The sequence below is a fragment of the Oreochromis aureus genome, linkage group 2 (assembly GCF_013358895.1).
Source record: "Oreochromis aureus strain Israel breed Guangdong linkage group 2, ZZ_aureus, whole genome shotgun sequence".
Taxonomy (NCBI): Eukaryota; Metazoa; Chordata; class Actinopteri; order Cichliformes; family Cichlidae; genus Oreochromis; species Oreochromis aureus.
In genome coordinates, this window is record NC_052943.1 from 34,369,785 (window position 1) to 34,397,035 (window position 27,251).

General features: G+C 41.7%; 1 protein-coding gene across 1 annotated transcript; it reads right to left on the reverse strand.

Moving 5' to 3' along the window:
- On the reverse strand, nt 1-24,042 carry enpp6 (ectonucleotide pyrophosphatase/phosphodiesterase 6). Its single transcript, XM_031758940.2, has 8 exons — nt 23,596-24,042; nt 17,321-17,500; nt 12,661-12,772; nt 9,372-9,513; nt 9,084-9,263; nt 3,321-3,458; nt 1,506-1,629; nt 1-963 (listed from the first exon to the last, which is right to left on the reverse strand). The coding sequence occupies exons 1-8, from the start codon at nt 23,849-23,851 to the stop codon at nt 749-751; spliced, it is 1,347 nt and encodes a 448-aa protein (XP_031614800.2). The 5' UTR covers nt 23,852-24,042; the 3' UTR covers nt 1-748.
- Between the last annotated feature and the right edge of the window lie 3,209 nt (nt 24,043-27,251).

The following is a 27,251-nucleotide window of genomic DNA, read 5'->3' on the forward strand; positions in this document are numbered from 1 at the left end:
TAGGCTGTCTCATCACCGTTGGTGATAAGACCCACCACTGTAGTGTCGTCCGCAAACTTCACAATGATGTTGGAGTCATTAATACTAACTGCACAACTACATGACTACAACAACAAGCACCCTCTGATCACTTTTTCAAATTTATTCAAATTTATTTATATAGATTACTTTTCACAAAAGGTGTGTTACACAGGCTGTTGCAGATCTAACACAAATTTAAGACAGCTAAATGAAAGAACATGTGAAAACAAGGACCAATAATCAAACACCATAAAGACTGAAAAGGATTTCAAAATCACCCAACCATAAGAAGTGAAAACAGTCAATCAAAGGTCGGTGTTACGGACCTGTGACAGGCCTGCACTGACAGCAAACACAGACGTTTTTGTCAAACTAAAGAGGAAATGTGTCACATGCCACGATGCTCTAACAAAAAACTGTTGCTCTCGACCAGATTTGCTTCCTGCAACTTCGTCCACTTACCAAAGACTGAAGGGCTTATTGGCACCAAACCAAAACAGCTAATGCTGGAGTAAATTTAAAAATAGTCTGTTAAATATCTGGAGACAGGAGGCAGACAGGTAGATCGTGCTTTTTACGATGCAGTTTATGTGTTGTTTATTCTATCTCAAGCTGATTTATTCCCTTCACAGATACTTTCTTTCACAAATATTAACCTCTGCATAGTTAAATGTTTCTAGAAAATAAAACAATTTCTAGCTATTATCAAACGCCATAAACAAACCTGTTAAATCATTTCGGGCTGTGTTGTCAGTATGATTGCTAGTAGACCAATGGAGTAGATCCAGAAGGAATGTGATACACCAATAGAACTATTCAGCAAGCACTCAACCCGAGACCAGGACCCATTGTTGGGCAGGGGATCCACTCCCAACGTCCAGCACATCAGATTATAGATGTCCACCGATCGAATTGGAGCTGCCCGTACATTCATCTTGAAGTCTAAAAGAAATGAAGCAAACAAACATCTTTACACGTGTAAATATACAAAAAATACGCCCAGATTTACTCATGACTAGTAATGAATGCATTCTAGCAAAAAGGTGATTATTCGTGTGCTCGTTTTTGAACCTAAGCAGAATAATACCATCTATACACCACAGTTAGTGATGTTTTTCTCAGACAGCGTGACAATTCAGGTCAGTTTGATTTAATTTAAGGATAATCCATATGTTTTTGGTATAAGGCCAAATTCTTCAATAAATCTGACAGCACAGGCTGCTCTTTTACAAAATATTTTCACTGTATAAACCTGAAGTTTCTACATAACAGCTGACCTATAGATTGTGAATAAGATGAACACGAAGCATAATTTACCATGAGATCATGACTCATACTCCTATTACTGAAGTTACTGCTACACAGCCACGTGCACTGTAAACATGCCTTCATCCATTGATGCATACATTTATGCAAATACACGGATCAGTCTGGTGTTTTTTACTCTGTATGCAATGTGTGTGTTTATAAAATGTCTCTGTTACCAGGTCCTGTTGCCAAGAAGAACCCTCTCATGTCAAGGAACTCATTGTCGTACCCATGCCAGCCATTTTGCCATGCTGACGCTTCCCCAGAGTCATTTTTCCAATAGGGGAGACTTGCCTTGTTCTGGAAAGGACACAGATATAAACACACACAAACAAATGTAGGTTTCATAGATATATATTCATAATAAACTGTATGTGACACAGAAAATATTTAATGTTACATATATACAGAAATGTCGGGTACTAAATCATATAAAAAAGGCAACATCATGTTCATTTTTAAGTCAGCATATGATGAGATTCAAAAGTACTCAAAACTGTGTGAAGCTGTCCATCATAACACTTATAAATGTAGGTTTGTCCTACAGAGAAATTGTAAAGAAAGTCAAGGTGTCAGTGAGTAGAGTTTCCTTCACCATCAAAACGCACTCAGAGACTGGGGCAAACTTTGATTCAGTTGTGGCTTTGAATCTGCAAGACCTCTTTCTGCCAGAGGACAAGTTTCTGAGAGTTAACAGCTTGTGCGATCGGCGGCTCACAGGACAACAGCTTCAAGCAGCTTAATAGTGGTCGTAGCAAGTCTCAGTTTCAGCTGTGAAGAGAAGACTTCAAGCTGCAGGTTTGACAGGACGAGTTGCAGCAAGAAAGCCAGACGTCAGAATAAGACAAAGAGGTTTGTCTGGGTCATGAAACACCGACACTGGACTACTGAAGACTGGAAGAAGGTTTTATGGACTGATGGTTCAAACTCTTCGCTTCATCACCCAGGCTCTATGTATTCCATTGAGTAGGTGAAAGGATGGTTCCACAGTGTGTGGCATCTACTGTCGAACATGGAGGAGGAAGTGTGATAGTTTCGGGCTGTTTGCTGGATCCAGGGTCGGTGACTTGTACAGAGTGAGAGGCTCCCTGAACCAAAACAGCTACCACAGCATTCTGCAGCGCCATGCAGCACCCTCTGGTATGGACCTAGTTGGGCAGGGGTTCATCCTACAGCAGGATAAGGAGCCCAAACATAAGTCCAAGCTGTGCCAGAACTACCTCAGGAAAAAAGAACAAGATGGTGAGCTTGGAAACATGGAGTGTCCGGCACAGTCTGCAGACTTAAACCCCATCGAGCTGGTTTGGGATGAACTGGACAGAAGAGTGAAAGCAAAGCAGCCTACAAGGTTCACATTTATGGGAACTTCTACTACAGATATGGGAGAATATTTGATTTCTATTGTAGAAAGATTTTTTTTGATGGAAGAAGACGTCTGATTGGAGTAGAGATGAAACATGAGCCAGACTGAGACACCAGTAAGGGAGAGCCAAGTCTAAACACAGCTCCTCCCCAATTTTTAACCAACCAATCAATCAATACAAAATCTTTGTTCACTTGGGAGTTGCACCCTTTCTTTGTCTGGAATACTGGACAATGGGAAAGGGAGAAACACAAGGGAAGTCAAAACAACTAACAACAGGTGCCAACAGTCAGGGAAGATAGTATGGAAGCAAAACTGACACAGAAAGAAATACAGTAAAGTAACACAGACTTTACATGAAACCTTTGGCAGTCATGGATAAACAAGATAGAGATGAAATAAACATTAACCAAAACACAAGAACACAAAAACTATAAATTATTAGAAGAGATTGGTAGACAAAGTAACCAAATGCTTCTAAAGACGTGTAAAACTAGAATAATAAGAAATATGAAAACTAATCGAAAACAGGAATCCAAGACAGAATGAACAATACAACCCTGGGACCATGCTGCTATATAGTATATATAATGCAAAATAACAGCAAGTTAAGATCAAGGAAGATTACCTGAGCGATAAACCATCCTGGCTCAGCCACTAGTGTAAGGGGGGAAACAAACTTTCCTTTCTTGTAATGGAATCGTTCAGGGATCTCTTCTCTGGCATAGACATCCATGTTAGGGACCTCAGACAATTTGGCATATACCTGGAATAATAAACAAAATGAAAAGCAGTGTTAATACATCTTTATTCAAAAGTTATCATGTTTCTGGGTCTTTGACCCAGTGTTTGGTGTTTTTTGGACTTTTGAATCTTGTTTACTTTTCATTGTTGTGATCTTGCTAATCGATGTGTCTTGACTCTGGGTATCTGTCTCTATTTACGTCGTGTTTCCTGTCTTAGACCGTTCTTGTCTCATGTGCTTTGTGTCCACTTTTGCTTCCCCTGTTTTGTTACGTCTGTTTGTTCCAGCTGTGTTCCTCTGCTGTTTCCACTCTCCTAATCACCTGTCTGTGTATTTATCTGTCATTTTCCCTTTGTTCCTTGCCAGAACATCATCTCGTCAGTGTTTCCCAGCTCCTTGTCCCCCCTTGTATTTTGCTTGATTCAGTTCCTGTGAAAATTTAAGTTTCCTTTGTATTCCATGCTCCGTTTTGAAACTGGACATTCAGCCAAATAAATGGCTTGCCCTTTGTTAAGATCTTGTCACGGCTGCCAAGGCGAGCCGTGTGGTGTTGGAGGGAGAAAGGACCCAAAATGCAGACAGTAGATGATAATGCTAGTGATGTTTATTGACACGGTGGAGTAGTGGCAAAACAGGCAATGAGGGAAGACAAAACTAAAGAAACCTAAACTGGGAAAGCTAAATAACAAACCTGAGATGATACCAAATGGTGTGAGAGGCAGAGAGACGCAGACGAGGAACAGGACACCGTGGAACACAGACGAACCGGCAACAGGCAGGAGAACACACAGGGCTTAAATATACACAGCAGTAATCAGGGGATGAGAGACAGGAGGGCAACACACTGGGAGAAATCAGAGCTGACGGGACAGGGGAAACGTAAACTGAACACACTCACATGAGACGGGGACCTTCAGAATAAAACAGGAAACTCACAGACACAAAGAACCAGACAAGACACTGAACTAAACAGACAGTGTGACACCATAGACAGACAGAACACAGAAGTGGGACCAGGGCAGGAAACCTAACAAATGGCAAATCGTAACAGAATACATACTCAGAATAAACAAAAGCATAAAGAAACACAAAAACACTGAGACAGATCTGGTCTCCATGGGTGCCGGTTTAGTTTAGTGTGTAAACAGATATGCCGTACGGTCGGAGAGCAGTAGGCCCGGGTTTGAATCTGACCTGCCCTTTGTAGATGGACAGGGGAGCGAGAGAGGGGAAAACACGCAGCACTGTCTTATTCCAATAAAGGCTAAAAGGAAAAAAGAAAAAAGAAAAAAAAGATTTGGTCTCCATGGATCTGCATTTGGATCCTCTTTGTTTAACACAATCTGCATCCCACAGATCTTGACAAAAGTAACATGACAGTGATAATAATTCTTCTCAAATACTCTTAAGGTTCTCACTCTCAGTTTAAACTGGTGACACACACATTGGGGAAGAGAGGGAGAAAGAGCAAGCCATGAAGCCCAAGAAACTGTCTGCAGGTCTCAGAGACAGGGATGCATTGAGACAGAGATATGGGAAGGGTACAGAAAAATTTCTGCAGTATTGAATGTCTTCGAGTTAATGGAGCACACTGGTCTCCATTATCCATAAATGAAAAAGGTTTAAACCACCAGGACTTCCTAGAGCTGGCTACTCAGCGAATCTGAGTGATTGGATTCAATGTGATGCAAGAACCAGAAGGTTGCTCTGATAGACCTCCAACATTGCTCTTTGGAGAAAGAAGAGCCTTTCAGAAGGACAACAAGCCACTCATCGTTGGCTTCACATGACAGCCTGCCTGGAGTTTGCCAAAAGACTCCCAGACCTTGTAAAAGAAAGTTCTCTGGTATGATGAAACAAAGACTGAACTCTTTGGCCTGAATGCCAAGCATCATGTCTGGCCCCACTCATCAGCTGGCCAATACCATCCCTACAGTGAAGAATAGTGGTGGCACAGTTTTTCACAGAAGGAACTGGGAGACTAGTCAGGGTAAAGAGCAGGTTATCCTTGCTGATAACCTGCACCAAGGTGCAGATTGGGGTGAAGGTTTATTTTCCAACAGAACAAACCAACATAACAAAGGAGTAGCTTTGGGACCACTCTGTGAGTGTCGTTGCCAGAGCCCATCCTCTAAACACTGGACGTTGGATAAATGTGCAGATCATGTCTACATTGAGTAAAGTTGACCAATTCAGGACATCTATACGACGTCCAACCTTGAATTTCAACATTTCAACTTTAAACTTGGTAATTTTTTTGGGAAGTCATGTTGAGGAAAATTTACATGATTAATAAATGCAATATTCTTTTATTTACATTGTTGCTATCAACATGTTACATATCAATACGGATTATTTATCAACAATTTATTATGTGTTAGCCTATCGACTTATTCTGTACATGTGTTTTTTTCTTATTTTAAATTTTCCTGTTTTTCTTTAACTAGTTTATTTACTTCAATGAATTAACTTATTTGTATGTGACCATGTTAAAATGGTCATACATTAAAATCTGTTGAAATACTAAAAATGTTGAAATCCATATTAAAATGTAAAATAATAATGGTTAAACCCCACAAAGTTGATTCTGTTTATATGGACGTAGAGTTCTCAGTGGGAGAAACGCAGAGCAACTGTGGACGAAAGTTTCGGCCTGTCTCAGCGATGCAAAGCCTCCAGCATCCAACATCAGCATGGAGACACTGAAGGCACTCACATCACTTGGTAATGACAACAACATTCTCATCCTTCCAGCACACAAGGGTAGGTGCACAGTTTTGCTAAACCAGAAAGACTATCATGAGAAAATGTTGTCACTGCTCAGTGACGAAAAATACTTATAAGCCCCTGAAACGAGATCCAGGAAGCGGCTACAGGAAGAGGGTCATAGACTGTCTGAAGCAGATAGAACAGGACAATGCTATCGACCGGACCTCATACCACAGGCTGTACCCAGGGGAGTCTACACCAAGTCTGTATGGTTTACCGAAGATACATAAACAGGGCGCACCTTTAAGACCGATTGTCTGCATGATCAACTCGGTCACCTATAACATCTCCAAGTTTCTGGCTTCGATCCTCAACCCGCTGGTGGGCAGCTCTGAACACCACATCCAGAACACCCTGGATTTTGTTGAGAAGGTGAGAGATGTCATTATGGAGGCAGATGAAACCATGGTCTCGTACGACGTTACATCTCTCTTCACTTGCATCCCAGTCACGGAAGCGTTGGAGGTAGTCCGTAAGAGATTACAGGATGACACCAACCTCAGCAACAGGACCACTCTCAGCATCGACCAAGTGTGTTTGCTTTTGGAACTGTGTCTTCATTCCACCTACTTCACATACAAGGGTCAGTTCTACAGGCAGAAACATGGGTGTGCCATGGGCTCCCAGTTTCACCCATCGTGGCCAATTTGTACATGGAAGAAGTGGAAAAGAGGGCTTTGCTATCCTACCCTGGAACACCACCAAGCCATTGGTTCAGATATGTGGATGACACCTGGGTGAAAATCAAATCTCAGGACGTACTACATTTCACAGATCACATTAACTCGGTGGACCAACACATCAAATTCACCAGGGAGGATATGAAAAGTGGCAGGTTAGCCTTCTTAGACTGTGAGATTTCCATCAGTAATGGGGGACATCTAAAAGCTGACGTGTACCGTAAACCTACACATACGGATCAGTATCTAAGGTTTGACTCTCATCATCCACTGGAGCACAAACTGGGTGTCATCAGGACGCTACAACACAGAGCGAACACCATCCCCACTGACACAGCGGCCAGGGAGGCAGAAGGACAGCACATCAAGAAGGCCCTGAGTAAATGTGGTTATCCCAGCTGGACTTTTGTCAAAGCTGGGAAGGCACCTAAAGAAAGCTCCAGCCGATCCAGGAGAGAAGGACAACCGCTGCCCAGGCGAAAACCTGTAGTGATCCCATATGTGTCAGGAGTATCGGAGCAGCTGAGACGCATTTTTTCTAAACACCGGGTCTCTGTGGCTTTTAAACCCCAAAACACGCTGCGCCAAAAACTGGTCCACCCCAAGGATCGGGTCCCCTGACACAAACAGAGTAACATAGTGTACGCTGTTAAGTGCCAGGAGGATTGCCAGGATTTATACATCGGGGAAACCAAACAACCTCTGGCTACAACACAGAAGAGCTACCTCGTCAGGCCAGGACTCTGCAGTCTATTTACACCTACAGGCCAGTGGACACCCTTTCAATGATGAGGATGTACACATCCTGGACAGGGAGGAACGCTGGTTTGAGGGCGGAGTCAAGGAGGCCATTTACGTGAAAAGGGAAAGACCATCTCTGAATCGAGGAGGGGGCCTAAGGGTACATCTGTCACCATCTTACAATGCTGTGATTGCAGCATGCAAATTCAGAATTTGCATATTTATAATCAAGCAACTGACTCCACAGCCCATTGTTCATTCAGCGGGTTACTTTCAGTCATTGTGCAAAGGTACTGTTTATAAGGTTAGGGAAACCAGCAGAGACTAAAGAAGTCACTTGGATACGAAACGTTTCTCCCACTGAAAATGGAAAAAAAGTAATGTATTACACATATTACACAGAACACTTTTATTAAAAGTAGGGATGGGAATTGAGAACCAGTTCTCTACAAGAACCAGTTCCTAGTAGAATTATTACCATCTCTAGCCTTTACTACAGTCACCTTCACTTGTTATTTATGAACTAAATTGAAAGAATGGGCTGAAATCAGGTGACTTACTTGGCCACGTAGGAATATCCAATTTCTCTGCCATGAGAAAGTTGGGTTGCTTTTTCAATATGATTTGGATCATTATTCATTTGCACCATAAAGTGCTGTCCAATCCATTTTGCAGCATTTGTCTCAATCTGAGCAAGCAGTAAAGCCCTGTACACTTGAGAATTTATCCTACTACTTATATCAACAGTCACAACATCAATAATACTAACGACCTGACTCTCTTGGTAAACCTATATGTGCATTCCATAACTCTGCCTTTATCGTGTTTGACAGATGTGTGTGGTGAGCTCTGAGATAGTCTTTCTTCACCCGTTTTCATCCCATAATTATGTTACAAGTTCATCTTGGTTTTAGCTCTCCAAGCTGGTCATGGTCTTTTACATGTTTTCTGCCAAAGTTTTATGTGACTTTCCTGGTCTTGAGTAGAAACAGTGGTTTTGCACCTTGTTACAGTTCCACAGAGTTCTGTGTGTTTTGTGTGGATGCTTGCAAAGAGCTGATGTGTTAGCATATAATGTAGCTGCTTCAGCCCATGTCACAGTTTGCACTTTATCTTGTTTTGTCATGCAATAAAAATACAAAATCCTTTTCATATCTCTAGTCCTCATAAGTTATAGACTGGTGTAAGTGCGCAGGAAAACTGTATCGTCATTGAATTTAGTACGCTGATACACTGCATTATTGAAAAATATTATGATCTCATGCACTACTATGTGTTATTCTGTAATGTAATACAACCAATATTGGCTCATTCATTTGACTAAGGTGTAGTTTCCGGACAGTCCCAAGTTTCATGACATAAAATGGTTGTGATTACAATCACAATAGCACAAGAGTGCGAGTGCTCACAGAAACGACTTATAGTGCACAGAAAGAACCAATGATTCTGGTTTCACCTCCTGGAACTTGTTATCTTCTGGCCAAAGACTGACCACTGGGCCTCTGTCCATCATCTTGACAATGTCTGACATGTTGATATACTTATCCAGCTCTATGACCTTCTCCATCCAGTGGATTTTTGTCATACCGTGGTCTGAAAACAACATTATATTCAGCTGGTTCACCATATTCATCTCCTGCAGGAACATCACAAGCAAAACAAGAAGCACATGAAAACAAACCACATGACAGGAAAATGATAATTGCAGAATCTGCAATTGTAATAACAATTATAGTGTTATTACTTTGATTTTGCTGTTGAGTTTCTGCATTGCAAGATCCAGTTGTTGCACAGCTGTTTTGACCTGACGAGAGTCTGGACCAAAGTGATGGCCCTCCACATCAATTTTCTCATAATATATTGCTGCCATGTCTGCTTGGTTTGATCTAAGACACACACACACACACACACACACACACACACACACACACACACACACACACACACACACACACACACAGAGATTAAATGGTTAGTCATACATATTACAATAAAAGTTCCAGAAATGCAAATATAGATAAAACAAATACAAATACAAAACATATATGTAATGCTATGATGATTAATTTTTAAGTCATGGCTTCACACTCGGCCTTGCTCTTGTTCTACTACCTTCTGTAAGTGTTATTTTATTAAGTGCACCACAAACTGTCACGGTCATCTTTGTCTCCTGTGCCAACCTTCCTTCACTCTGTTACCTGTTACCCTGTTGCACTGTCTGTTCTTCTGCTCTCTCTGTTATGTGTTTCTTACACAGACTTATCTTTGCTTTGAATCAGCTCACTGTGCATCACCTAGAACTCTCACCTCTAGTCTCCTCATTCTGGATAAATGTGCCTTCCTACTTTCCACAACTGCATTCTAGTTACCTCAGACATCGAATGCTGGAGCACTGAGGGACATTACGCCCATGTTCCAGTAGTGAAGTTGAAAAAAGCAATGAAACACAGGCTCAAACTAATAAAATAAGGTGCTTACATTGTATGACATCTTATTGTGATGTGAGGTATACATTTTCTGTAACGGTCCTTATGTCAGTGAAGCCGCAACAGTTTTTGGAGGAACTGTTCAGCTGTTAAATGGTGCAGCGGACAGTTGTGGTCATCCTAGCTGATGTAGCTCAGCTGATGGAGGATTATAGACAATGTGTTGATTCAAACAACAACAATAATGAATTCTGTCAGCAAAGGACCACTCCCTGTGCAAAACAGATGGTAAATAGATCGGATCTTCTATAGCTCTTATCTATTGTACTAAGCACTAAAAGGGCTTTTCACAACTTGCCTCGTTCAGCCATTCGTACAACCATTTTTTCTATCCAGCTAACATTTACACACATTGATATTCCAATGGAGAGCAATTTGGGGTTAGGGTATCTTGCCCAACGACGTGCAGACTGGAGCAGTTAGAGGTTGAAACACCAACCTTCTGTTACACTAAACAAAAATATAAACACAACACTTGTTTTTCCTCCCATTTTTCAAGAGCTGAATTCAAAGATCTGAAACATTTTATACATACACAAAAGAGCCATTACTCTCAAATATCGTTGACAAATCTGTGGGAGCAGAAAACCAGTCAGTATCTGGTATGTCCCAGCAGTAGTTCACCTCCACACCCATCTTAATCCAGCCACACCCAAACTTCAGTTTATCATGGAAGTGGATGCTTCAGACTCCTGGGTAGACGTGGTGTTATCAAAACTCCGACTCCATCTTTGGGCTTTCTTTTCCCAACATCTAATGTCTACTGAGCAGAAAGATGATGTCAGGACTGTGAGCTGCCGGGGGTCGAGCTACAAGAGTGGCCACGTTCCTTGAAGTGGGCTGAACTGGTATTCACTGTATGGACAGATCATAAAACCCTCTCCTACATACAGTCTGCTAAACGATTAAAGTCAAGACAACCGTGTTGGTCTCTGTTCTTCCGTAGATTTAGCTTTTCCACCACTTACATCGAGGCTCTAAGGATGTAAAACCAGATGCTCTGTCTCATTAGTTTGAGTCAGAAAAGGAATCCTTCAAACCAGAAAAATCTTTTCCTCCTAACTGTGTAGTAACTGTGTAGTAGGCACCCTCGAATGGGAAATAGAGGACACCTTCCAACAGGCCATGCAAACCAAGCCTGATCCAGGTAATTGGCCCCCCAACCATCACTCTTCTGCAGGCTCATCAAAGATACACTGGGCCACCCTTGAGATAAGCAGAACACTCCTTTCTCTCAAATTTTATTTCCAATCTTCCTTTCTAGAGAAAGATATAAGAGAATATATAGCAGCCTGTGTAATATGCTCCATAGTAAAAGCATTTCCCGGGCCCCCTTGGGTCTGTTGCAATCTCTCCCAACTCCCAGTAGGTCTTGGTTCCATATTGCACTAGTCTGCCTCCCTCTAGTAAAAAGACACTGATTGTTTCCATAATTTAAAGATTCTCCAAGTCAGCCCCTTTCATTGAAAACTGGCCTCCTGGCGCAGATTGTTTTTGGGAGAGGTCCCCAATTTGATTCACATGTGTGGAAAACGATCAGGCTGCCTTAGCAGCTACAGTTAGCTTATGTTCTGGTTCCACCCTCATATGAATGATCAAACTGAACAGCTTAACCAGGGACGAGAGGCCGCTCTTTGCTGTCTGGTCATTAGTAATCCTTCCTCTTGGAGTTCCCAAATGTCCTGGAATGATTATGCTCACAGGGCTCTTTTTTTTCAAAGCATCCTTAGGTTATCAACCACCCCTATTTTTCACATTAGAGGAGGAATTGGGAGTGCCCATCTGTGGAGGTGTGTGAAGACTAGAGCTGCACAGCAGTGAACAACAGACCAGACTTGTCGGGTGGCAGAGCGCTGGTGGACACAGGGCCCCTCTATAGTCAAGGTCAGAGAGTTTGATTATCTTCTAGAGCAGGGGTGTCCAACTCCAGGCCTCGAGGGCTGGTGTCCTGCAGGTTTTACATATTACAGGTCAGCACACCTGAATAACATGATGGGTTCATTACCAGGCCTCTGGAGAACTTCAAGACATGTTGAGGAGCCTTTTAAATCAGCTGGACACGTCTAAAACCTGCAGGACACCGGCCCTCGAGGCCTGGAGTTCAACACCCCTGTTCTAGAGAAATTCTCTTGTCCAAGGAACTAGCTCCCTAGTACAACCGACCGTATGAAAATCAACCCATCACAAGCCCCACAACTGTCTAGTTGAAGCCACCTGCTTCCCTTAGAATTAATTTAATTTTTTATGTCTCACAAATTAAATCACTCTCTTCCAGTCCCCTGTGTCCCGTCTTCCTTCTGAGTTTAATTTCTTTATCTCCCCATTTCGCTGTACATTGGTAAGGACTGGCTCATACCTCAGATCCATTTCCCTGTTCTTGTTCTTGGTCTGTTCCTTTGGAGTCATCACCACCCTTCACCTGCCCATCCTCCTACAATTGTTTAAGTCTAATATCACCTTTGGCACTGTGAAGCTGACAGTTCAAAGTTCAGTCAGAACTGAAGTTGAAGCCTTAATTAATGTGATAGCAGAAGTAAATCATGTTACCTTAAGACTGTTAGTGCATTTGTTATTGATGCTGTGAGATTTTTCTCTGAGGGGTTGTACACGTATTCCTCACAGAAAGATGGACGGACACCCAGAATCTCCACCTCACAGCCTGAAAACATACATGAAATTACTCCATCATTTACAGGCACTAAAACTAGCCATTCTGTCAAGTTGTTGGTAATCTACAGAACCAATGCAGAGACAAGCATGATATGACTCTACAAACAAACAAAAAATGAGTAAACAGATTGAATGTGTTTCATTTTTGTTTCTTCTTTTAGTGACTGCTCCTGATCACGTGGTCCACTGTAAAGGTGTGTTATGAAAAGAAAATGGAACCAGCTTCCAGTTTGGATTCAGGAGACAGACACTATCTCTACTTTCAAGATTAGGCTTCAAACTTTCCTTTTTGCTAAAGCATATAGTTAGGGCTGGACCAGATGACCCTGACGCTACAGGTCTTTCACGTGGAATTCCAATAAAATTGATTCATGTTTGTGGCTGTAATGTGACAAAATGTGGAAAAGTTCAAGGGGGCCGAATACTTTTGCAAGCCACTGTATGTGTTAACAGACCTCTCTGCACTGGATCATACCTGTTATTAATCTCTGTCTCTCTTCCACAGCATGTCTTTATCCTGTTTTCCTTCTTTCACCCCAACCGGTCGCAGCAGATGGCCCCGCCCCTCCCTGAGCCTGGTTCTGCCGGAGGTTTCTTCCTGTTAAAAGGGAGTTTTTCCTTCCCACTGTCGCCAAAGTGCTTGCTCATAGGGGGCCATATGATTGTTGGGTTTTTCTCTGTATTTATTATTGTAGGATCTACTGTAAAATATAAAGCGCCTTGAGTCGACTGTTGTTGTGATTTGGTGCTGTATAAATAAAATTGAATTGAATTGAAATTGAATTAAGTGGAAATGACTTCTATGTATTTTAATGTACACTTTATGCTAAATTTAACATGATGTCAGAAAGTTTGTAGACGTATTAAAATCAGTTTTATCAAGATGGTAAATGGACTGATTCTGAAGTGCTTTCCTACTCGATCTACACAACTTGATCACTCACTGTTTTCTGAGCACGTCCTAGCTAACATTCACATGGATGCATCAGAGAGCAGCATGGGGTTAATATCTTGCCCAAGGATACTTGGCATGCAGACTGGGATCAAACCACCAACCATCCAGTTAGTAGGTGACCTATTCTGCATCTGAGCTACAGTCACAATCCTCTAAGCTTCATTAAAAAAAACAAAACAAAAAACCCAGCAATTTAAAAATCAGACAAATATTCTGATTAATTTGACAGACTGGTTGATGAGACTCAATGATATGATGATGATGATGATGATGATGATATCATAGTGACTAAACAATCACAAGATACAATACAGAAAATGTATAAAACAGATGTCAGTTGTTAGTAATATCTTGATGACATAGGTAAAAAACTGATCTGTGGGGCTGGGAGAGATGTTTGCATGGTTGCTCACTGTGATAAACCAGATTAAATGCTAATGAAGTGTTGATCGTCTCCTACCTTTGCACCTATAACTAATTAACTAACTAATTAACTATTAGGTTGGACACTCTGTTGCAGGACATGTTGCATTTGGAGTGTTCCTTTCACAAACATTTTTGGAGAAAGCATTAAAATTAATTACACAATGGAGATATACTAAGATTAGCAGCAGGAAAAACTCCCTTTTAACAGGAAGAAACCTCCAGCAAAACCAGGCTCAGGGAGGGGCGGGGCCATCTGCTGTGACCGGTTGGGGTGAGAGAAGGAAGACAGGATAAAGACATGCTGTGGAAGAGAGACAGAGATTAATAACAACTAATGATTAAATGCAGACAGGTGTATAAACACACAGTGAGTGAAGGAGAAAATAGAAAAAGGAAAATAACCTAGACCTATTGCAGCCTAATGATACACTTTACTAAAAAAGTTTTCTGTTAGGGTCCCTGGGTCGTCGACCCAGTGTTTTGTGTTTTTGGTTCTTTGATTTTGTTATTTCATTATATTCTAGCTTTGCTTTATGGGTTTTAGGATTATTCTTAGTTTAGGTTCTCTGGGTGGGGTTTGGTTAGAGTTTTAGTGTTCTGGTTTTCTGTCTGTGTTCCTTAGTTGCTGTCTCCCCTGTCTGCTGTATCCCCCACGTCCAGTCAGTGTCTGTGTCTGCCCTGGTCCCACGTCTCTGGTCCCTTTGTTATAGTGCCTGCCTGTGAGTCTGTGTTATGTTTCCTGTTTTACTTTGAAAGTCCATGTCTGATGTTAATGTGTTTGGTTTTGCTTCCCCTGTTTCGTTAGGCCTGATTTGCCCCAGCTGTGTTTCCCTCCTGTTGCCCATTCCCTGATTGCTCCCTCTGTGTATTTAAGCCCCGTGTTTCAGTTTGTCATTGTCGTGATCTACCCTTATCTACCCGTGTAAGTTATTTGGATTCTTACTTTTGTTCTGTTTGAGTTTATGTTTGTCTCTGGAGTCTGCACTTTGGGTCCTTTTCCTGCCTGCACACAGCCGTCACATAACATTTTCAGCCTAATTTTAAAAGTAGATATTGTGTCTTCGCTAATGCTGAAAGTAAGCAGGCATGACCTGCTTACTTGGTCATTTGTTTGGAAAGCTAGGGCATAAATGGCAACAATTACCAATAGTTGTACATCACCGAAAATTGGAAAAGTACATTTTGAGTACGAGTGACATGGCACCAAACATCTCAAGGTCTGAACCAGACCGACCAAGTCAAGATCAAGTTCAACCTGAATCACAACGCACACTCAAACACTGCTCCTTTGAGTCCACAGATCTCAAACTCATAGAATAAGGTGTTTGGTCCCCCTATTTGTGGCACCTATACCAGCTGTCACAGAGAGAGAGGTACGCTACACCCTGGAAATTTTACCAGTCTGTCACAGAGCTGACATAAACAGCCTTTTTTTACTAGTGCCTACTTGGGTCAGCTGGGCACAGCTCAACTTGGTTTTAGGGCTTTCCATCAGGTGGTAGTACCTGGCAACAGGAATCTTTTCAGTACCTACTCAGTCAAGGCTCAAGTCGATCTGAGGTGATCCGAAAATGTGACATCAACAGACTGCATGTAGCCAATCAGGTACTCAGTGGCGTCACTTGATAAGTCATGAAAGCGTCTCCTTCACGAAAATCAAAACTGCCATTTTTGGAACACCAGAAATGGCAAAAACAACAGCGTGGTTCCCGAGTCTGACAGATACACCAAGAATCAGGCATACCATCTCCTCCACATCCTCCTTTGTTGTGGCACATACAAATATCATCACTGGACCTTCGGCCACGTTGCTATAAGTGGTACTCAATGGTAACAGAAAACAACATAAACCGCGTCAAGTCTAGTGGAGCTGCATCCATTTGACCCTAGTAGCTACTTGTGGAAAAGAGATAGTCAACCATTCATGCTTACATTAATACCTACAACCAGTTTAGAATCACAAATTAAACTAATCCTGTACATGACTTTGGACTGTGGGAGAAAGCCACAGTGCCCAGAGAGAATCCACACAGAGCACCAATCACACCGCTGTGCCCCCCCACAGGAGTCAACCTTTCTAAAGCAAACTGAAGGTTGTAACAATTCCATAAAGATCCAGAAAATCCAGAGAAAAGATAGCATGCATTTATTACTTATTATTTTTAATTTCTTGTCATCAGGCTTGAAAAGCCTCCAATTGATCCAGAAGACTGCAGCACAGTCACAGCCACCCCGAGGCGACACAAGGTGAGTTATCGCAGGCTTTTAAGAAATCACTGAGGTTTGGAGGAGGTGATAACAAATAGCTAATAGTGGCTACGGCTGCAGCGATTTACTGAGCAGACGAACTGGACCTGAGCTGTTAACTTACTCTGATACCAGACTGGTTGAATTACTCAGATTCCTGAAGGCTGACGACAGCCGTCCTTTCTTTACATGGACACAGGGTTTAAGTCTACGGGGGGCATGCGGTGTACTAGACCATATTAATTTCAAGGCTTTCGTAACATTTTTCAGATTAAAAGTGAAATAATATAAAATTTTGTGTTAATTAAAGTGTATTAATATTTATAAATATAAAAATAAAGCTTTTAAAGCTCTGAGCCACTGATCTGAGCATTGTTAGGTTATTATTAATTAAAGTCTACACAATCATAACAGCTGTTTTCAGCAGCATAAACAATAGATTGTGTACATATCTTATTTTATTTGACTTTGACTGTACTTATGTGCATATATTTTTGCATTTATGAAAATCTTTTCTTAAAAAAATCTGGTTTCAATGACGGCACGTCAGCACGATCAAAGGGTTTGTTTGTTTTCTTTTACACATGTACGCAGTTAAACCTTAAAACATTGCAAGTCTAAAGTGGAAACCAACGAAAGATGTTTTTTTCTCATTTGAATATTTATTATCACTCAATAATCAGACGAAAGCATTTCTTATCCGATTACTCGATTAACTGACAGAATGATTGATACTTAATCGATCGTTGCAGCCCTATGTTGGTCACCAAAACTGTAAGCACTGATAAATGCTACTTTTAGCTAATGTGACATTTGCAAAAAACAGCTTGCCATGCATTTCCACTTACCACCTTAATACACAGACAACTTCAGATAGAATGAGTTTTCACATTGATCGTGTGCACGTACCCGGCCAGTAGTACATGAAAACCTTCCTTCCCAGCTTCTGCAAGGTGACCCACAGTGGTTCTGACCCATCCCACCAAATTGGCAATCGGCTGTCAGGATTGGTCCCAATTAGGAATTCTTTCTTGGAGACTTCATCCCACATGTAGTTTCCAGTCATCTGATGAATATCACAATGACGGCCTAATAATAAGAACAATAATGATAATAAGTAACATTACTGAAAAAAGGACTGTTGCTGAAGTGCAACAAGGCTTTTGCAGTTTAGAAAGCATTACACTGTATGCAAGACAAAAGTTGCCCCACAGCTCAGAGCCAATCACTTTGTAAATCATTATTAAACCCATAAAAAGTTCTACTGCCTGGAGCAAGGCCTGTAATCCTAGAGAACCCCACAGAGGAACCTACGGGGTTCTCCTGTGTTACAGTGATCATCATGTGCTCAGGCAATAATATGGATTAGCTCACAGAGCCACAGGAAACATTTAGTGTACACATTACCGGCTGCAATACTGAAATATTTTCTCCTACAAAAAATCCTAAAATATCAGGTAAAGAATTATCTAATGAAATAAAACATATTCAGAATAGTTTCAACTCAATGTCCCAGTACCTCAAATTACAAAGAAAACATGTGGGGCATTTTCCTGGTGGGCTGATGGGTCGGCCCTACAAACACTGACAGCAGCTCATTGGTTCATTTTCATTACTTACACTGGATTGTCCAGTCAAATCTCGTAATGGCACTAGGCACTCCTCCACCTTTACTGTGCCTCCCTCGGACTACCTGCTACTCCAGATCACAAGTAACTGCATATCCAGCCGTACCCTGAACACACTGACAACCTTTTTCCTCTCTTACAGACTCTCCTTGATAGCCAGTCATGTTTACCCCGCTCAGATTCTTTTATCACCACACAAACGTCCCCTTTTTAAATAAACAGCTTAACCTGTAATCATGACAGAACAATCTGGCCACCCTCTGGACCCAGACTTGACATACTACTATAACCTGTTAAGAGGCCGTGTTAGGTGAACACATGTCTTCAGGCCCCTGGTTCAGCAAATAATAATAATAACATTAATGACTTAGATTTGTATCGTTAAGACCGGAAATGACCACACCGACTTCTTTGAAATTACCACCGGTGTCAGGCAGGGCTGCATTCTGTCACCTCTACTTTTTCTCCTTGCCCTCGACTACGTCACGCGGCGAGCCGGTGCCCGTATAGGAGCTGGCATCCATTGGTCTGATCAAGACCGTCTTGGTGACCTCGATTTCGCTGACGATATCGCCTTACTTGAGGAAGACGAGCTGAAGCTACAGCAAGGAACGACCGATCTAAGAAGAGAAGCTGGCAAGATTGGCCTGAGGATCAGTTCTGAAAAGTCAAAGATCATGCATGTCAGCTCCAAGGACCCACGACGAGGGATCTACATCGGGACACAGCAGCTAGAAGAAGTGGAGAAATTCACCTACCTCGGTAGCGTGATTTCCCACGACGGCGATGCGGAGGTGGATGTCAAATGCCGCATTGGAAAGGCAGCTGCAGTATTTCGGAGGATGAACAAGATCTGGTCCTCCCCGACCATCTCCCTCAAGATCAAACTCCGCTTGTTTATTTCAATTGTGATCCCAACCGCCATTTATGCCAGCGAGACTTGGAAGGTGTCGGCCTGCATCAACAGCAAGCTCGACGTCTTTCAGCAGCGATGTCTTCGCCGGATTCTGAGGATCCGCTACACCGACCACATTACCGACGAGGAGATCCTGCGAAGGAGCGGCACAGTCAAACTTCACAACATCGTTGCACACAAAAGGCTCCAACTGGCCGGCCATATCCTCCGCATGGATGACGCACAGATTCCAAAAACACCGATGCGCTGGCAACCCCTGGGCGTTAAAAGACCACGAGGACGTCCCCGCAACACCTGGCGAAGGTCATTCCATCAAGACCTAAAGACATCGAATATATCGTTGGAAGAAGCTGAAGCCCGGGCACAAGATCGAGCTTGGTGGCGTTCGTTTGCCGCCCGATATGCCACATAAAGCATGGGAGGATCTAAGTCTAAGTAAGATTTGTATAGTATAATGTATTTATCTTTCAAGAAACCCAAAGATGCTTTGTAACAATATAAATAAACAAAAACAAGGCTAAAGGTTCAAGGTTTCATTGAAGATTTGAGTTTTGAGAAGTTTCTTCTCCAGTGACGGGGCTCATATGAGGGTGAGGGGCCGCCACACTGAAGGCTCTGTCCCCAAAGGGATGGAGGTGGGTGTGGGGGACAGATAGCAGACCCATAGCCGAGGATGCAGCAACCGAGACTGTGTGTATGAGTGCAGCAGAGGTCCTGAGGGGCCAGGGCATTGAGGGATTTATAAGTGAGAAGAAGGATTTTGTAAGTAATGCGGGACTTGAGCAGGAGGTAGTGGAGATTTCTGAGGGTGGTGATGATATGTTTCCAGAGCTTAGTGCCTTATAGAAGCCTGGAGGAGCTCTGGACATACTGGAGCTGCTCCATTATAGTTATCAAGCCAGGTGGTGACAACGGCATGGATGAAGGTTTCTGCTGCAGTTAGTGAGTGATGGCTGAAGTCAAGAGATGTTTCTTCTTCATCATCATCATCAACATCAGCCTCATCATCTGGAGTAGGGCTTTGGGGGCGACAACGAGATCTCTGTTAGTCGACATCCATATTTTGATTTCATGCAGACAGTTGGCAAGTCGTTGGTTGGTGATTGATGGTTAACACACTACAGGCCATTCACACTAGATTTGCTTCCAACTCCCAAAGCTCCAGTTGCTGTTAGCTGGTACACTTTCCTGTGACAGAGTTGGATACAACTCTTAGCAACCAAGTTGATCTCGCTTTCTCAGCTTACTTGACTCAGGGCAGTGCTTCTCAACTATTTTCTGTTACGCCCCCCCTCAGGAAGAAGAAAACATTTCATGACCCCCATTCTCCCCCGCGACTATAAATAGTATCATTGTCTATAAAATTGTTATTATAAGTACATGTTGAGGGTTTGTTTGCTGCACTTCATACCTCCTGCTCTGTGCTGTGTGGGACTAGAAAGGGACGGCATATTTCTATTATTGGCTTCCCTTCATTGGCTTCCTGTTAAATCCAGAATTCAAAATCCTGCTCCTCACATACAAGGTCTTAAATAATCAGGCCCCATCTTATCTTAATGACCTTGTAGTACCATATCACCCTATTAGAGCACTTTGCTCTCGCACTGCAGGCCTACTTGTTGTTCCTAGAGTATTTAAAAGTAGAATGGGAGGCAGAGCCTTCAGTTTTCAGGCCCCTCTTCTGTGGAACCAGCTTCCAGTTTGGATTCAGGAGACAGACACTATCTCTACTTTCAAGATTAGGCTTCAAACTTTCCTTTTTGCTAAAGCATATAGTTAGGGCTGCAACAGATGACTCCGACTCCAGCCTTACTGATGCTGCAATAGACTAAAGACCCTTTCACATCAGATGCAGCATGCGCTGCACTCACCTCTAGCTGGAGCGCAGGACTCAAAATTTGTGTTGTGCTGGCAGCTGTGCTCTGCTTGTACGTCATTTTTTGTGGTCGCTCTAAGTGAACTGGATATGACTTTATATCGTCTATGAGAGTTTGTGTTTTATTGTGTCCAGATGTTTAATTAAAAAAAAACATGTACAGCTCATTCATAAAGAAGAAAGCTTTGTAACTATCCCCACTAGTGAAGAGTGTGATATTTCCACACTTCTGAGGTCTGCAGAGATGTAAAGGCTCTGGAGGTCCCTTTATGTGCACTTAAACTTCTGTCAGAAAGTTCACCGAACTCGGACATGCACAGAGTGGTTTCCTTTGTCATGAGGTTGAACTTCGCACAGCTGTAGGCTTTGTTTCTGTTGGTCGTGTGATGGTACGTTGCAGTGCACAGCGGTCAAAGGTCAACCGGTTTGAACTCGGCGTGTGCAAGTACTCCTCGTTACGCTGTGCTTTGCTCAGCACAACGGGAAACCTTTATTGCGTGGCGGGAGCAATAGAAATGAATGGGTTTCAGAGCGCAGCTCTGCGCATGCCGCGTCCTTTTATTACAGGCCCTTTCACATAGGGCGCAGCTGGGTTTCCCATCATGCACTGAGCGTTTCTCCTTCTCTCACACCTTCAGCACTGTCGCTAAAGTGCTTGCTCAGTTGTCTGATTGTTGGGGTTTCTTTGTATCGGGTTATTATAGCGTTTTAATCTTTGAGGCCTTGAGGTGACTGTTGTTGCGATTTGGTGCTACATAAATTGAATTGAACTGTTTAATCGACTGTAACATGTAATATGAAATATGTATCGTAGACTTAAAGGTGGCCATTCGCTGGTGTGTGCCATAAGAGAGTGTGTGAGCTGTGTGTGAGGTTGGCCCATTAAAACCAGTGTTGGCCTCAGTTTCGCTATATGCTTCTAATTTTATTGTATGTTTGTGCTGACAATGACAATGACTCTCTTTAAAACTCTTATAAAAGTAATGTATTACTTATTACTTTTATTGATAGTAATGCAGTATGTTACTCAATTATTTGCAGAGAAAGTTACTTCTTTCACCCCTCGTTACATTACTTTCTCACTACTCTGTAAAATTACCTGAAATGCACAAGTTAACAATATATACCTTATAGTCCCACACACCAACACAACTCCCTACCCTAATGAAGTATTTACATATGCACAAAATCAACAAAACACAAAGTAAACATCAAGCGTAAAGAAACTTCAGAACAGTTACTGATCACTGTGCTGTAGGAACACCAAGAAACAGAGGCTACAGCGCTACAAGCCTTTTGTTAGGCTGAGGTCTGGCTGCTGGTCGGGTTCACATACACCAGACTTTCATATCACTCCAAGTTCTTATTTTCTGTTAGTGTGTTTATGTGGATGCTTTCTGAAGTTCTGTTATCCATATGAAATGAGGCCGTTTCAGTCCTGGACACAGTTTTTGCATTTTATTGTCGCACTCTTGTCCTTTTGTGCAATAAAAATAACCTCCATATCCCCGCTCCGCAAAAGCTGTAGCTCACTCCACCCTGACAAGAGTTCTGGCAAACAAAAAATGTAACTGCTCTGGATTTGAGCATATTACAGTTCTACTGACTTTTATGTTGTATAAATGACTGAAAATTACAATAACATTGCACACAGTCTCCAAGATTGTCTTGTAATTTTGTATTACATTTTTCTTCTGTGATACTCTATTAATTATTGCAACAAAAGTTGATTTTTTGAGTTAAAATTATTTATGGGCAAACAAATATTTATGTTTTAATATTTGCGGGTTACTTTAAGGTACACAAAACGCATCCGGACATATTTCCAAAGTATTTTTTTCTATTTTGTTTAAAAAAAATCAAAAGATGCAGAGACTGTATCAGATATTTAATGGCAGATTTACACATTTACAATATCAGTATTGGTCATAAACTTTGTACTGTGTGTATCCCTGAATATTTCCTCTTATACAGCACATCCCAACACTCATCAGTATTGTGATTTTTTAAATCTCCTCCGTGTGGATATGAGCCTTGTGATGCGCCATGTTTAGATAATTAACTTCAATAATTAAATATTATACAATTAAACTAAGTGCAGACAGACTTTATTTTTACAGTATAAAGCTGTGAATTGGTGTTACTGATGTTTAACTAGGCAATCAGAGATTGCAGAGAAGTCACTTATTATCAGTTAAGCATTACCAGCAGACCAGCTTAAAAGCATCGCACAAAACAGCTTTGAAGAAAAAACAAGATGATGAGCTTCCACGGTCTGTGAGGAGGCAGTCCCAGAAACCGTGGGGAATTTCATCTTTCCTCTCTGTTCTGAACACAAACTGTAGGAAGATGACTTAGGATGCAAAGCTTGAAACTATCCCAGCCGCCATTACACTGTTGGACCAAGACAGGAATGTGCAAATCACACACCGACTCTAATGACTAATGTGTAGTGCAGACGCCTGGATTTTAATCACCTACTTTTCCTATTTATGTATTTTTTGTTGTCTTCTCACGTCCTCAAAGTTTATGCGCTTTTATGTAAAATTAAAAGCCCTCTTAACGATTTAGTGTAACTTTTGTGTTCTTGGGTTTTATGTTTTACATGTAATATTAGATCTGGTTGTTTAGGACCTAAAACATTTTTCCCAGCTCATTAAATCAAACGTATTTGATTTGATCAGCTGGGAGTTACACTTAATGTCTTCTTAAAATATCAGTTATTGTGTTAGAAGCTACAGAGACACATAAAGAGACGGATTACCTGTCATCAAGGAATAATAATTTGGGTATGACAAGCTTGGGAAGTCCGGCGTTAAGTGGTCAACCTTCACACCATTTTCCACAAGCTCACGAAATCCGGGTAAATCGTGCAGGTCATCCATGTAGTCGTAGCGGAATCCATCGATCAGGAACACGAGTAACGGGTGAGTCTCGACACCCAGCTGTCCTGCGTCAAACAGCAGCAGCAGCAGCAGAAAGGTACGAGGGGAGTACGCAGTAGTCTTTCTGCTGGACATGATCTGCTTCTCTGTCTGAAACTTTATGGTAGAGGGAGTTTACTCCTGTGACACAGCAGGCAGCAGCTACGAAAGGTTTCTCAGTGCGCACTCGATGACAACCTGTTGGCTGTGCCGATCACTGATCATCGACTTCCGATAACAGCATTTGTGCACGAGAACGATTCATAGACAGGGTAAATGTGTATTTTATATTAACATGAAAATAAATACTCCACCATCATGATTTCACTAACATAGCACCTAGCTGATAGGAACTACTTCTCCTTCCGCCTGTCACTATCCAGAGGTAACTATGTCTCTCTGAGCCTCTACAGCCAGCCTATGAGGGGCTGCACGAGTCAATATTAAACATGCGTGGTTCTTTCATAATTCTGAAACTCTCATTCATGCCCATCAGTATCCATCTAATGATCATCCATCCATCCAGAGTAAACAGAATCGCCGTTCCGTAGCCATACATTTTGTTCTCAAGCACATGCATTCAATAAGCATTTAATCTATGGAATGTATTAGGCTCAAAATCATATCACACACATTTGAAACCCTTAACTTTACTCCATGGCTCGTAGGACTTTATAGGACTTATTGTTGAATTTAACTTTATTGTCTTTTTTGTTTTTGATGAAAAGATGTTGTGCTTCTGCTTCTCCCAGAGTAGTCACTTTATTCAGTACTTCCCTCTAGGCCTCTCATTCACTTCAGTGGAGAGCGATTTGTTTTTTATGTCTAAAAAAGTCAGTCACTGCCGAGCCACCTGATTTGGTGTGAGAACAATGTGGGAAGAAAACTGCAACACAGAGGAATGTGTTTAAAGAAATACAGCTAAAGTATTCACTATCTCTCCATCTAGTGATTGAATCGTTTACTATATTTAACTGAATTTTTTCCGATACATTTTACAGAATTCTCCTCTTATATAAAAGCATAGTTTCTGTAAACTTGCATAGATTTGATTGTTATGGACGTTTTCCCTACAAAAATTTCTGAAAAATGTTAAACATAATTTTTCATAAATATATAACATCTGCAAGTATTACTAAACGGTCAAAAGGTACATATGTATATGATAATTTCACAGATAGCGTATTTTATATTAACCAGACGGCACAGGCTTTGCCAACATACATGTGCTGTGTGAGGAGTGGGAGCCACTGTGCAGCAGAGATGTGTGTTTGGTGCTGTTTCACCTCGTTATACCTCTGCATGGTCCACACAGAGAGCGATTAAGTAGCACTGATGTAGCTTGTTCATCAGTAAGACATCAAGGTTGCTTACCTCTGTCTCTCCAATGCTTTTAATGTCTGCTCAAGCTCACTGGGGAGGCTTTAGGTAGCACAGACTTTGTTTCCCACTGAAAAGATGTAGCATTGAAGCTGCTTACCACTGCCCTGATTTCAATGTTAATGAGTGTTGGATCTGGATACCTTTCTGTGTAAGCAGTGCATCCCTGCACTCTCTCTTTTACACATACAATACAATACAATTTTTTGTGGTTGTTTTTCCTGTGTATGTGTGTGTGTGTGTGTGTACGTACACACCCCTAAAAGTGCACCCTGATAAGGAAACCAAAAATACACAACAGTGAGGACACTTGTCTAGATAACACCAGGTAGTATGGTAACTTGTGCTGTAAGAACACGTCCACCCCCACAACGCTTACCAAAATCAGAGCAAAAACATAGTACAACCAAGAAGCCCCAGACTGGTTGCAACTGATAGCAAAGACTAAGAAGCAGAGAACACCAGCGTGCTATGTGAGGAACCTGTATGAAGCACTGCACCGATGTTTAAAGCCCCCACAGAGATCTAGTATAAGTCAACCACATCCACAGATGTAGTAAGGGCACTCAGAATCAAAAGAACTCGGTGAAGTGTTGCAGAGGGAATGTTTTCCGTGAATCCTTCTTCCTGTGGCAGGGAGGCAGGCAGGTAAAATAGATAATGAACAGAGCTGTGACTGTGCAAACTGAGAAGACCAACATCCAGAAGTGGGTAAGTGTTACCAAGTGTAAAATGATAAGCTGGAGGATCCCTGGAAAACCACAGGCAGAAAACTATGACACGTGTTGGTGGCCTCACACTAATGCAGGTTAGCAGAAGATCTGGCGAAGACTCTCTGAGAGCGCTGGTCTCGTATACAGGCAGCCCAAATTAGCTGCAGCTGCAGATCATGGTAGGAATGAGGTAGCTCCACCCAGAGGTGGGAGCTCCAGCTCTATGGAAAAACAGCCACTCAGCCGGACCATGACACAGAGGCCATAAGAAGATCATTTGTAACCTTCACCAAATCTCTCTTTACTGTGATGGGCTCTGAAACCTGATGGAAACTCTTCAAATAAACCTGCAGATCATCAGTTAGCAGTTTTATAACTACTCTGTGAAGATCTGGAGACATTTTTGAGATAAAAGGAACGTTGAGTGATGGCTTTTTAGGTACAGCCAGCTTAAAGGCCTGTGATACACAGCTGATTAACAGAGATAGGTTGATCATATTTAAGTTTGATATATTAATTAATGGTAGGACATCTTTCAGCAGTAGTTAAGTTTAAAAGAATGTTTTGCTCAACAGAGCTCTGACTTTCTGTCAGCCTGGCTACAGTGCTGAAGAGAAGAACAGGGTTGTTCCTAAGTTCTTCAATCAGTGAGTAGTAAGATTTTCTAGCTGTAGTAAGGACGGGTAGCTCAAAATAATGTTTCAATGGGATCCAATGTGTGTGTGATGTTGTTGATGATGTTTTTGTGTGTGCATCGTGGTGGTGGAAATGTGTTTTTGGAGGGTGGGTAGGGGGCACATAGAGAGGTACCATCTCTGTCTGCTTTTCTGTAAAAGTCTCAGCACTGCTTTGGCTGCAACAATTACAACGTTATCAATATACATTTAGCATTCTTTGTATTTTATACAGTTTTTAAAACTGTACATCTTGCTATTAGAGTAGTGCATACTTGTGTGTATATTTGAAGAGATATAGTAATAAAGTTTTTGTAAAGTACTTATTGAATCCAGCATTACAAGTGATTCTCAAAAACACACAATAAACTAAAAAATAAAATAAAATGTAAAAATGGACTCTCGGGACATATAAATAATTTGCAAATAAATTAAAATAAGCCAAGACTAAAGTGCAAAGTCAACTGATATAAAAATATTGTGACTCCACTTAATTATGAATAAATGAAAATGAACTGAAAATCTAAAAGGCTATAAGAATTCTAGCCCTACAGTATAAACAAGGCATTTAAAGTAATTTAAAGTAATAACCACCACCTCTTCAACCTCCTGCCCTCTGGAAAAAGGTTCACATCCATCAGGTGCAAAACCAGTACACTGAAAAACAGCTTCTTCCCGTGGGCTGTGAGAACAACCACTCTGACGCTGCTATTGAGCAACTATGTTGCT

Coding starts and splice junctions, on each gene's coding strand:
- enpp6 (XM_031758940.2), bottom strand. CDS start 23,851: ATGTCCAGCAGAAAGACTACTGCGTACTCCCCTCGTACCTTTCTGCTG. Junction 12,773..17,320: donor TTTCATGTACTACTGGCCGG/GTACGTGCACAC, acceptor GTATGTTTTCAG/GCTGTGAGGTGGAGATTCTG. Junction 9,514..12,660: donor AATGCACTAACAGTCTTAAG/GTAACATGATTT, acceptor TGTGTGTCTTAG/ATCAAACCAAGCAGACATGG.